The following is a 13,099-nucleotide window of genomic DNA, read 5'->3' on the forward strand; positions in this document are numbered from 1 at the left end:
CTCTCCAGCAGCGGTGATGTGACACCAACACCTCGCAGCTGTGTGACTTTATCTGTGTGTGAGAGGGATTCAACACAGAGAATGAAAGGTTAAAGAAGAGTCAGAACAAAATTGAAAACGATGTCGTATCTGCTCTCATTAAACTGGATCTGTGTTTTGTGATGAAGGAGGTCCGAAGCACTTGAGTGGAGCACCATCTGTCCGTGCTGACGCAGCCCTCGTTCTGATGAATATTAAATAACGGTGTCACTTGGAAAAAAAAAGTCTTCCTGCTGCTCCCAAAAACTACAGCGGAGGAAGTACTTGTTGCATCCGGAGGCTGATAGATGTAATCGCTGTTAAGAGGTGCAGACATAGTCTGGTCCGAACCAGACCCAATTGCTCTCCATCCATCTTTCTGGGCGTGCTGGGAATTGGGCGTTTCAATTGGGCGTAATTTTAACCAATCAGCATGAATCACAACCGGCCGGTGCTCTGCCACCGCTGCAACTACCCTTTACTGAGTAAAGCATATTTTTTGAATTATTTTAATGAACGCCAGCAGCTTCACGAGGTGCTGAGTGTTTATTCTGCCCTCAGCGTTGAATGTTCTTCTTTTTTTTTTCTGGTCACCCTGAGTTAAAAATGGTCAACGCTGTGCTCGTCACTGTCACCGGCCGTCCAGTCACAGTGAAGAAGGGGTGGGACAAACGCTAACGCGGGCCGAGATAACAGACTGTATCCACAGCGAAGAACACTGAAGCTGTGAGTCACAGTCGGTGCAGCCAGACTAAAACTGCACTGCATTCTCCCTCTATCAGAGCGAGGCAGGCTGGGACTCACCGCCAGCAACACTTCTACATTTTACTCTTTTATGTATCGACACTTTTTGTTGTGCTCCAGCACTTTTCACAACCTCCTGCCACTCCTTTCTGCTCTCTCCATATTCAGGTGCATATTGATGTAAATATAATCTGAAGCACATACAATCATTTTTTTTCCGGTTTCTCCAGTCCTCCAATGAGATGTAACTGGTTACACATCTATCAACCTACAGTACATGTTTTATTGATGTTGCATCTTTTAAAACTGGACAGATTATACAAACAGAGCAATAACCAACATATATACATGACTATATTCACAAATAGGGATGAAAAAGTTTGGATATGTATGACGGTGGAAGATCATGCCGGGACTTGTAAGTGATGAGCAGCATCTTAAAATCGATTCTGTATTTGACAGGAAGCAGTGAAGGGATGGGAGGATGGGAGTGACGTTGGTTTTGGTTAACAGCCTGGCTGCAGGTAGACTGGTGAGGGTCAGGCTTATGGGACCGGGACTCATGTACCCCGACAGATTTTTGTAATTCAAAGCTGTGTGTGTTTGTGCATGTCCAGGAGTTGATGACAGGCTCCAGATTTAAGTTATCTAGATTATTATTGGTTTGTTGTTAGCCTAGTTTGCCATCAGTGCTGGACAGTGTTGAGTGAAGTGCAGTAAGACTCATGTTTGCCCTCTGATCAGTGATGAAGGTGGGAAATACACAATCAAACAACCCTTATAATTAACAAACGCTTCTTCTATTCCATTTTTGTAGAAACACATATTTATTACAAGTCGAAGAAAAAGAAAAAGTCTTTGACACCATAGATATAAGTTAGTGATTTCTTGCAGTCTGAATGCATTAAATTTACAAGATGAACATGAAGAAATAGAGGAGTTACATTGTTCAAATACAAAGAGCATTCAAGTCAAACATGCATTTTTAGAGCATTTATGTTATACCAAAAATACAACACTGACTTCATGGGTTTAAAGCAGCACACAGTGCACCAGTCTTTGCTTTAAGTGTTGAAATATTCTGTGACAAAAAAAATCTTCAAGACTTTCTGAACCATTACATAATCATGAAAATTCTATACATGTTGGCTTTGATATTACTGATTGAAGTTGTAGAAAGTTGAGGGTCAGAAAAACCTTATTTTATTTTCCCTTTCCAGCGTGACACTTACTGCAGCGTTTCCACCACAGGAACTTTCCCCGGGAACTAACACCATGTCTAAGAAAAAAGGTTCAGCATGATCAGCAGCTCCTATTGTTCCACGTGCGTCTATACAGGATGCGTTCAGGCTCAGTTTGAGCTGTAGGTCACCTGCGTTTCAGCGTTTCAGAGCACAATACACACTGTAATTATGCCCATAAAATCGAGCTGAAGTGTAAACACACACAGCTGGACTCATTAAAATAGGAGTGGATCTGTTTTATCATGTTGGAGACACACTACTTGTGTCCCAAACATTGTATGTTTCAGGAGGAACTCGGTTTCTCTAACAGTGGAGCCTTTGTTATTGCACCAAAACGTTTCTGCTCGGGGTTGGTGGTGCTTTCTCTCGAGCACTCTCGTGTTTTTAGCTGCATTTTATTTGATCTATCGATCCATCTTTTTTGTTCGTTGTGTTTCTACACGACAACATGGAGCTGCAGAAGAAGTCCTATGATGACCGATGGTGAAGCCTTGTTTAGCATTTGTAGAGGAAGAAATCCTGCAGGAATTTTATTATTCTATTAGAAGCTCAACTTTAAAATTGAATTCTAGTCGCCCTCATTTTGTTCTGTCATGAAGGTGCTGCTTTTTGAAATTTATTTGACTAATCTTCAGGACAGATAAAGATAATAAAGGGCCGAAGGAAAGTTCCTGGATATTAGTTTCAGGAACTAAAAGTTGCATTAATCAACAATCTGTCTGAATGATTTTGTGTGATTTTGTATAAACGTTATGCAACTTTAGATGATGGTGTTAGAGGAGCATTTACAGAAAAATATCTTATTATAAAGGGAAAACTTAACTTCGGCCAGGACGCCACCACTGATAATCATAATAATACTTATTAATCACTAATTATTATTAATATTAAATGTCACTGCATCCTGGCCAGACATGTTTGAAATATGTTGTCATGAATCAACTTAAATAAATATCCACAGACTTAATTCAGTTTTATTCTGATGCCATTATTGACAGGTGATTGTACCTCACTAACACGGTCACCATGTAACAGTGGTAGATGAGGTGCCATGAGAAGCACTATGAGGACACAGGTCAAAGGTGAGCCTCACTGCGGTAGGTGGGGACGCCCGGGGGCTCCGGCCCGTCCAGCGCTACGGTCCGCTGAACGCTCACTACCAGAGTACCGTCAGGGTTCAGGGTCCCGGCGACTGTCAGTGGGTCCATATCTTCTGGGAACAGGGACTTATGGGTAAATGTGTCACTGACACTTCCATCATCCATAACCTGAAGGACGGAGACAGGAAGTCAGTGGCAGAGAGGAGGGATTGATCTGTGTGCTGCTGGGAAGTAAGGGGTGATGAAAAGAAAGGTCACCGAGCGCTGGAGGACGGACGGAGAAAGTGAGAAGAGCAACAGAGCCAGGGAAGGCGCGAGGGCAAGAAAGGAAGGCGAGAAGGAGTGAAAAGAGAGAGAAGCAAAGAGGTCAGCGCTGCTCAGCTGCTGGAGAGAGAGAGAGAGAGAGAGAGAGAGAGAGAGAGAGAGAGAGAGAGGGGAAACACGGGAGAAGGAAATGAACTCTGACGAGTTCTCTCTGAAGACGCTTTTCTGCTGTTACAGGTCTTCAAGGCGACTTGAACGGTTTTGGGATTTTTGCCAGTTTGTCTGCTGACCCCTGTTAAAATGATCTGCCCGCAGTGCAGCACAGGCTCTTCCTCCTCCTCCTCCTCCTCCTCCTCATCCTCCTCCTCATCCTCATCCTCCTCCTCATCCTCCTCCGTCATCTGGGACTCTCTCACCCTTTAAACATGATTAGCATCAAACCATGGGTGAAGACAGAGAGCGAGGAGACAGGACGGAGAGCGAGCTGCAGCTCAGCAGATCAACTGACAGAACACGTCTGAGTCTGACGTGATGGATGTGAGACATCATTCCCCAAGAAGTCATTGTAGCACCAATCAATCACTGCTGATTTCTAAAAAGACACTGATGTTGTCTTATTATCTGCAGTGGTGTGTACACGAGGGCTGCAACTAATCATGTTTTCATTATTGATTTATCCAACCGTTTTAGCTTGAGAAATCAATTAATGTCTACTTACCATCGGTGCTGGAGAGTAACTAAGTACATTTAGACCAGTTTGAGGCTCTGCTTTACTTGAATTCTTCTATTTTAGGCTACTTTACATTTGCATAGTTCAGAGGCAAACTCTACTTTTTTACATAGACTTGAAAGCCACTGTATCTCGTTGAGTTGATTTGAAGAAAGATTTAACCTAGAAAACATATGATCAGTTTATGTCATGGGAACTTATCAGATATTTTAAATACAGCAACATTACATCAGTAATAATGATCCAGTAATATAATGTGCCTAATGTACCTGATACTATAACCCTCAAGAAAGGACCATTCTGCATAAAGACTTATCTCACTTCTGATACTTCAGTACACTTACTTAAATACTATTCTACAGAAAACATAAACTCTTTTTAAAAATATATATTTTAAGGATTACAATACTTAAGACATTAAAATGGGTGTCAGTTTAATTAAGGTTTGTGTATTCTTCAAAATTGTTGCATTTAAAGGACGTCCTGAGACCTGAAGAGGTGGACATAACTGTATGAAACAAAAATGTGTATTTTCTTTCTGATCCCTCTAATTGTCTGATGAACTCGGATGGCAAGCCACCGTAAAGTCACACATTGGATTGTGAACTGTCTTTCTGAAGCCTCCAGTCAGGCATTTTGGCCGACGCCATCTTGTTTTTTTAGAGCCAGAAGTGACCATATTTGGGGTGACGGGTGGATCTGACTGCGAACCGGAGGACACTATGCCTATACTGGAAACCTGACTACACCACAGGCCTGTCACTCAAAACAGACAGGCCCCCAAACCTACCTCTCTTTGAGGCCTAATATCTAATCAGTTCTGGAATTATCTTCAGAAGGACCACCAGAAAACTGATCAGCAGGAGTGAATGTTTCTCATGACACCAGAATGACTGGTGTCAATCTAATGACTTTTAATTTCATTAGAAAAGTAGACACTCTTTGAATGGTAGTCTATCGGAACCAGAAGTTTTATGGAGCCGGCCCTCTAGTGGCCTTCAGTGGTATTGCATGTTAACACTTCACTTTTCAGATCTCAAAACAACGTCCATTCACCTTGTTTGAAAGGGACCTCAAACAATGTCTGACACCAAGTTGAAAAACATTGTTCACCCATTTAAGAAGCTGGAAATCCTACAGTAGGAGTTTTTTACCGGATAAATTAAACAATCAGTCAGTCAAAATTCAAACTTATCTTACACTGATCAAAACATGAACTGGAATGACTCATTATTTTGACACTAAAGCAGCAACTGTCGCATTGATTAGCGTCAGAATCAGTCATTTTATATGAATAAAAGCTTAAAGCAGATCTGGATCATGATTCACCTGCTGACTTAAATATTATTCAGCACTGTTGAGGCTGCAGACGAATCCAAACTTCAAAGTGCAACTCACTGCCCTCTTAAATGTGGCAGTCAAACAGCAGACATGACCGAGTTCATTCGAACCTCTGAGTCATCCTCACACACACACACACACATGAATGTGACAATTGAGTGTGTGTGTGTGTGTGTGTGTGTGTGTGTGTGTGTGTGTGTAAAACACACTCCAGTCACATTCACATACGCTCTACTAGTTCCCACTCTCACCTCAGAAGTAAAAAAACACACCTCTGCTAATTGAAATTCAAACACAGAAAAACACACACACACTTTCTGGGCGTGAATGACGACACTGTGGTTGTAGGCCATCACCACGACGTCATGCGGCTCGAACTGGCTGACGTCAGCTGACATGTAGTAGCTGTCTCCGAGACACCGCACCCCGCTGCCTGTACTGGTCTGTCGTGCGGTCACAGCGCCACCTACAGGAGCTGATGAGAAAAAACAGCGTGATCAGAACTTTGAGAGAATATCTTTCACAATGAAATAAATATATAACTTTTATTTTGGTGGAGTCCATGGCGGTATGACTGTTTCCTGTAGTGTTTAACAGCCAATCAAAGAAGACAGAGATGATTGATTTAATAGTTTTTGTAAGAAAAGCTGATAAAAGAGCTGTTTAATCTTTCGGCTTCCAGCGGGCTCACTAACCGACTGTCCGCTGAGTCTACAAAAGTCTTCGAGTCAAAATTAACTAGCTGGTAAACACTAACGGCTTGGTAGTTATTTGTGCAGCGGTTTTCTGCTAAAGTGTTGTTGAGAAGTGACGTGATTGTGTCTGTGCACTGTTTTTGTTTACAGTAGCAGTCGGCTGGTTTATTCAGATTTACTGAGGCATTGTAGCTCGAGCTAACGTGGGCTAACTGGCTAAAATCGGTAGTGTTTGTTCAGCTTCTTTGATTAAGAGAAGCTGTGATTGGCTGAAAATTTTAAGTTTAAACGCCTCTGTTGTTATGAAATAAAAATAAGGATATAATACTTTCACAAATTATCAGTTAATTTATTAAAAATACACAATAAATACAAATGATTGAGCATTTAATAATGCCTTATTAATGTGTTGAATTTGGAGCACCTTCGAGCTCCATTCACAGTGTTCAAGCTTTATTGCTCAGTTGTTTGGGATTCATATATTTTACCAAGAGAAGCTGAAGCCTCTGTTTGGGCTGTAAATGTGTTTGACTGCACATCTGGAAAGAAATAATCTTTTAATAAATAGGAGCCTCAAGCACTTGTGCATCTTCTTTACTATTTGATTTGACATTCTGTAAAAGTTTGAGAACCACCATCATCTTCTCAGTTTGCTCATCGAGGTGCTGAAATGGGCCAAGTCAGTGAAATCAAATTTTACGCCTGATTATTGATTATGCTTTAATCTGCCTGTAGCAATATAAACTTTTTTTCTGTGTGGCAACATAACTGTTTTAACACTTCCATTACGTCTTTGTTTTATCTTCACACTCCACCTTTTTTGTCATCTTTTTTTCACCTTGCTATTAATCTATTGTGGCCAAAGTAGACAATGTCTGGAGCCATGCAGACTAGTTCTCTCACCATACAGAGAGCCCTTATGATTCTCTCTGAGCCACAGGTCCTCTCCATAATACATTTTGTCCATATATTTCACCCAATCAATCCACTGCTGTAATGGGAGGCGTCTTTCACGCTGGTGGACAAAATGAATGGAAAAGCCTCCACACTATGTCTTGAAAAATGACACCGAAGTGCCAATGACTAACACCTTGACTCGTCTCCAACTGTTAATCTGAAGGAAGATGAACCTCAGCTGACCTTTCCCTTTCAGCTCTCAATAACAAAAAATAAATAACATTTATAAGTCTACATTAATATACCTTGTGACCCTCAAATCAATAATTTGTCAGCGTTAACTGACAAAGTTAACAGTAGCAACTGTAACTAAGCACAGCCGGTCTGGCAGGTTTCAGAAGAGCAAAAGTAGTCACATTAAAAAAATCATTTTCTCTTGGACTAATACATGTGAAAATATAAAAGTTGAAAATTACAAACAGTTATGCAAGTTAACCTGAGAAAGTAGACTGGAATTTTCAGACCTAAATTCACTGCATAAATATGTGTGGTCTGGCCACACTGTCAAGGTCTTTAAATAATCAGTATTGACCACCATATCACTGATTGTTCAGCCTTTCAGAGCGGCAGAGCAAACCTTAATATGAACAGGGTTTCTAGACCAGAATCACAGTGAAGGCTGAAGCTGTGACCAATAGTCTGGCAGGTCCAGGTCCTACCAAGCAGGCATGTGTCAAAATGAAATAGCAGTCTATTTTTACACATTTCCGTGTCATATTTGGGTAAAACTACGTCAACACTGCAAATGTTTCAAGATGCTGTGTCATCATTACAGATGTCGACCTTTTACTTATGGTCTTTTTGCACAGTATCATGTATGCTCAGTGTACATTAAAACCCCTTTAATAACAACATTTCTGCTTCATGTGAGTTCACTAGAAACGATAAAAAAAAAAAACTGAGTTGGTGTAACATCAGCAAGTTATTAGCAAGCTAGCTACACGGTATCAGCATGATGAAATCTGCCATTAACTGTTGTCATTTCATCCCACAAAATCAACAATGACCAGCCTGACATAAGAAGTAACGACAACTAACAAATTAAGAATAACTTTATAAACTTTTTGGCAGTAAATGAATCCCCAATTATAATTGTAAACTGCATTACATAAAGTGTGATAACAGAAACGTTGACGTGTGTAGCAACAGCAGCTTACCAGCGTGTCCATAAGAGGATCTGCTGTGCCGGTTGAAGAGGGTCAGACCATCGGGGCCCTCGGGGCCCTCATCTCCAAACAGACTGGAGTGATCAGCAGAGTCAAGAAAAGGCTGGAAAAGGGCGTCCAAAGAGTCAGATGATCCGTCCAGTGATCCTTCCGACCGATAGGAGCTGCAAGTGCTGTAACGTGATGACGAGCGGTACGACGAGGAGGATCTGCGGCTGGAGGATGACAGAGATGCCATAGCGGAGGATATGTAGAGGTCTTTCACAGGTTGAAAACACAGGCCAAGCCTCAGAAAACAAGTTCCCAAAACTACTGGCAAAATACAGTCGAAGACGTGGGTTACCAAAAAGCTATTAACCTCTCTCTCAGCATCCAGAGGTCTCTGCTGTGGGTTTATATACAGCGCCGGTGCACTGTGGGTCAGTGGAGCACAGTGGGGGCGATACTGTATTGCGTCCTTCCTTTAGCCATAAATGGCAATTTGTCAAACCACTGGGGCCAAGAATGTAACGGACAAAGTGATAAGCAGTGGAGACCCCTTCTTATTCACACACACACACACACACACACACACACACACACACACACACACACACACACTGCAGAGATAAGGCTGAAGGGGGCTCTTGGAGATGCCTCTGGTTTGTGGTCGGAAATAGAAAAGTGGTGTAGTTGTCAAGTCGTCTGTTAGACTGACCCTGCACCTCGTGCACAATGGGAACAACATCAATAATGCAAGAGACAAATGTCCATTAACAATCTTCTAACCTGCTAATGGAATAACAGATACACTTTAAAACACACATCTAAAATGCAGAGCGCTTCCTGACTGAACAGATTCAAGACACAAAAATCACAAAATGTGCAAAATGTTTTGCTGGCAACTGGTTAACCTTTATATTCCCTCTTTAAAAGCTTTAATTGTCGTGACATTTTCCTACTGACAACAGAATTGTTCTCCAAACAGTGCCACATATCAACGATGACATTCAAGACTGTCATATTAATACATTTTACATAATACGTTTTCTTGTGCGAGGTTGTGAGAAATGGCAGCCAGCTGCACGTCATTTTGCCCTCCAGGATAACGTAGCCTCACTTATAGCGGGGACACTTCATGTGTGAGCTATAAACCTGAAACAAGCCAGTTAATACAAGCAGCATACATCAACGTGACAGAGCCCAATTTGTGCTCTCAGGTGGAACACTTGTATCGGTCCTTGTGTAAAATATCATGCATTAATATATCTTCTGCAGTATATCTTTGAAAACCTTTTTAAGGCTTAAAAAACATCTTCACTCTATATGGTGTGACCTAAATAGAAACCGCAGGATAACAGAAAGGAGACAACATTTTAAAATGTAGAGACTCAGCTGTCTCCTTCAGCTCCTCGCAGTCAGCAGTAGAGGAGTTCATCTACTCAGCTCTCCTGCCAGAGGTCCACTGTCTCTGCTGGGAATAGTTTTAGTCTCTCATGGCACATTATGGTCTCTGGAGCCCAGAACACAGTGTCTCTCCTGACCGCTAGCAGATGGTGTATCTGCAGTTGAGCACTGTGGCTGAATTCAGAAGCAATCAAATGGTTAAATGGTGTTTAAAGTCAAAGCTTCAAAGAAGCTCCATTTTGTATTTTTGAGCGTTAATTAATGGATGTCGAACCAAGCGTGATTCTCCGAATTCCTCTGTGAGCACCCTGATCGAGACACTGTGTGGCAAATATCACTGCAGTTATTTAAATGCTGTGAGGGTGTTGCAACTGGCAGAAACTCTGGAAATGTAGCTGTTTGCACTGGAAACCTTTTTCTTGAATTATGCATTTATTCTTGCAGAATTTCTTCCAAATTCAATCTTAGATATAATGTAAAATGCAAGCCTGGGAATATCGGTCTGTCAACGTTTGGATGGATTTCCAAAATGCTCTGCAGATATTCATGATCTCCAGTCACCATCCAGTGAGACTATGGTTTATGACTAAAAAGCTTGTAGTGAGAAACCCAACTTTTTCACCTACAGGCCTACTTTGTGCTTATTTTTGTTTTTGTTTTTATTAGAGAGGCAGTTTCACAAGCCCCTGGCTCATGAAAAATGCATTGTACGAATTGTGTTGCAACATAGATTAGATCTACACAAGTCATTGTTCTGGCTGTAAGAGAAAAAGCCCAACAGGTCCTGCATATTTTATTAAAACTATATTTACTCACTTTTTTATTTAATTACAATATAAAAATGTGTATAAAAAGGCCTTCTTCTCAGGGGTAAAGCAAGGATAGCTTGCCAAAAGAGTTGGCTAAGTTCACATTCTGAACATGAAGCAACATTTACACTATTTAACCCTGGATCCATGCATGTCAAGTCAAAAAAATGTCATGTTGTCTAAAGTATAAAAAAATAAATCATGCAATTTATTTTCATACTTCCAAAATTTCCAGGTTCTAAAATTCCCAACACTTTCACATTTTTAACTTTTTTTTTTTTTTTCATATTTTGGGCTACATGCTGTAGTATGAATTTTTTTCCTATTTCGGACAACATGCTACAGTATGACTTTTTTTCCATATTTTGGACGACGTATGACTTTTTTCATATTTCGGACAAAATGTCTATGACTTTGCATTGTCGTCCAAAATGTGAAATTCCTAAGTTCCAGGTCCCCTATTGAACCCAGAAGCTCCTGATTGTGAGATGACAACGCTGGCTTGGAACTTCAACATTTTGATGCCTTTATTGCATTTTTGTCTGACTTATATGACTTATATGACTTATATAACTTTTAAACATGTTATGGAAGAGCGATCAACACACCGTTGATCGCTGGTGGTGGTTGGCATTGTTGCCTCCCAGTCAGAAGGTTCCAGGTTCAAGACTCACCCTGGAAAGAAAGACATTAACATCTTAGATGAAAAGCCACATCAAGGGCAAGAATCAAACCTAACATACAAATATGAAAAAGTTGTACTGTAGCATGTTGTCCAAAATATGATCAAATATGTCGTCAGAAATAACACAAAAAAAATCATACTTCTTTAATGTCGTCCAAAATGTGAAAAAAGTCATACTATAGCATGTCGTCCGAAATATATATAATATATATAAGTCATGCCATTTTCCAGACCTGACGTGCCTGGCTCCAGCTGGAATTGAACCAATGACCTTCCCCTTGAGAGGCACCAGCACAAACCACTGGAGCCGGATTTTGAATCAATTTTGGTTGCATTTGAATGAATATTTGTGGACGGTGGAGTTATTAGGTTGCAGTGAGCCAAAGATTTGTCACAATGCAGACCTTTTCCTGGGAGGATTGGTGGTGCAGTGGTTAGCACTGAATGCTGCTGAAATGGCAAAGTCAAGGCTTCAGAACATCAGATCACAAACCAACACGTCACTGTTGGTTGCCGCTTGCTACAGTCACTTTTCATAGGTAAACTCTGAAGCTTTGACTAAAGTAAAAAAGTATTAAAATCATACTGTTTTCAAGGCGTCATAACTCACAATATTGATATGAAATAACTAGAGCTCCATTTCCTGTGTTAATATTTAGGATTCAAACTGCCACAGACATCTTCAGGTTCAGATATAAAACTTCAAATATGAGGATTTATTTAAGTCTTGACCCAGATACCACTTGATATGCTCAGGCCCAAGTCTCCAAATCAGATTTTTCAGTCTGTGGTGGGGATCTGATCTTTTCATGGCTGCCTGAGCTGGAAAGATCAAATGTGTTTCCACCCTGTTTCCCAGCCTTGACAAGATGAGATTTGTACAACAAAGAAGTCTTTTGAGTGTGTAATTTTTTTCCTCGGTCCTGGCGCCAATAGCAACTGTATTTTTCTGGAATAAAAACAGATATAAAGACATCTGGATTGATTTTGTTCATCGTGTGTGCTGACATTGTGTGACATGCAGTATACACTTTATGTACAAATACTGATAGACTCTTTTTGCAACATTTTATTAAGTGTTTACATCATTAAAGTTAATCTGAGGCTGAGTGCTAATTTCCAGTCATACCTGAATTGTCTCTCTGGGATGGAAGTATGTCTAAGCCTGTTGACAGGGATGCAGTGGATACATTACACCAGAGGGAACCTCGTCCTCTGCCTGCAGCCCCGACAGTAAAAATGCTCCGGAGAAACGACACCTGCAACGTGAAGACAGTAAACATAGGTAAGAGTTCATTTTACTGAAAATGAGAGGGTAAGTGAGAGCGACAATCAGAGATCCCTCTCCCTGTGATTCTGAAGTCAGACTTGATATGAAACCAAGACGTGGCACTTTTGAAATAGAAGAGCTGGATCTTAGATGACGGCTGTTGTTTTTTTTAAAAGGAGGATCTGGTGGCGTCTAGGGAGCTTGTTATGATTTACCTGCCTCACCTTTTAATGTATTCTCACTGGTCTGAACAGTCATAGACTGTATGTGGACGAAGCTCCCAGGTCTGAAAAATGAGAACGATGCAGAAGTGCCTCAAGCTGCAATACCCCCAAGTGCCACTAGAGATTGGCTCCAAAAAGCCTCCAGCTCCAGATTCGCAGTGAACTTCTCTCATAAAATACAAAGTCAATAACTTTTTGTTATTAGTTAGTTATTTCAGTCAGTGTTGTTCGCTAAAGTCGCTCCTTCTTATTAGTTTTCTGTCCGTCCATCTGAAAAGAATCCCGCCATTAATTATAAAATCAACTTCAAAAAGTAGTGTTTTTGGGGGTGTGTCTGTTTGATTGACAGGCCTGTGGTGCAGGTTAGGGCTATCTGTGGGCGGGACGTAGTATCGCCGGGTTTGCAATCAGATCAGTCAGATCCCCCGCTAGCTCCTCCCCCCAGCTCGTCCAAATATGGTCACTT

At 41.0% G+C, this 13,099-nt stretch overlaps 1 protein-coding gene across 1 annotated transcript; it reads right to left on the reverse strand.

Annotated features, from left to right (window-relative positions):
- Positions 1 to 3,082: 3,082 nt before the first annotated feature.
- On the reverse strand, positions 3,083 to 8,503 carry LOC138196875 (heat shock protein beta-7-like). Its single transcript, XM_069147266.1, has 3 exons — positions 8,251 to 8,503; positions 5,756 to 5,907; positions 3,083 to 3,274 (listed from the first exon to the last, which is right to left on the reverse strand). Exons 1-3 carry the CDS (start codon positions 8,495 to 8,497, stop codon positions 3,083 to 3,085), a joined length of 591 nt encoding a protein of 196 aa, XP_069003367.1. The 5' UTR covers positions 8,498 to 8,503.
- Between the last annotated feature and the right edge of the window lie 4,596 nt (positions 8,504 to 13,099).

The sequence above is a fragment of the Embiotoca jacksoni genome, unplaced genomic scaffold (genome assembly GCF_022577435.1).
Source record: "Embiotoca jacksoni isolate LCO1_2020_lvr unplaced genomic scaffold, fEmbJac1.0.p SCAF_14, whole genome shotgun sequence".
In the NCBI taxonomy this organism is placed as follows: domain Eukaryota; kingdom Metazoa; phylum Chordata; class Actinopteri; family Embiotocidae; genus Embiotoca; species Embiotoca jacksoni.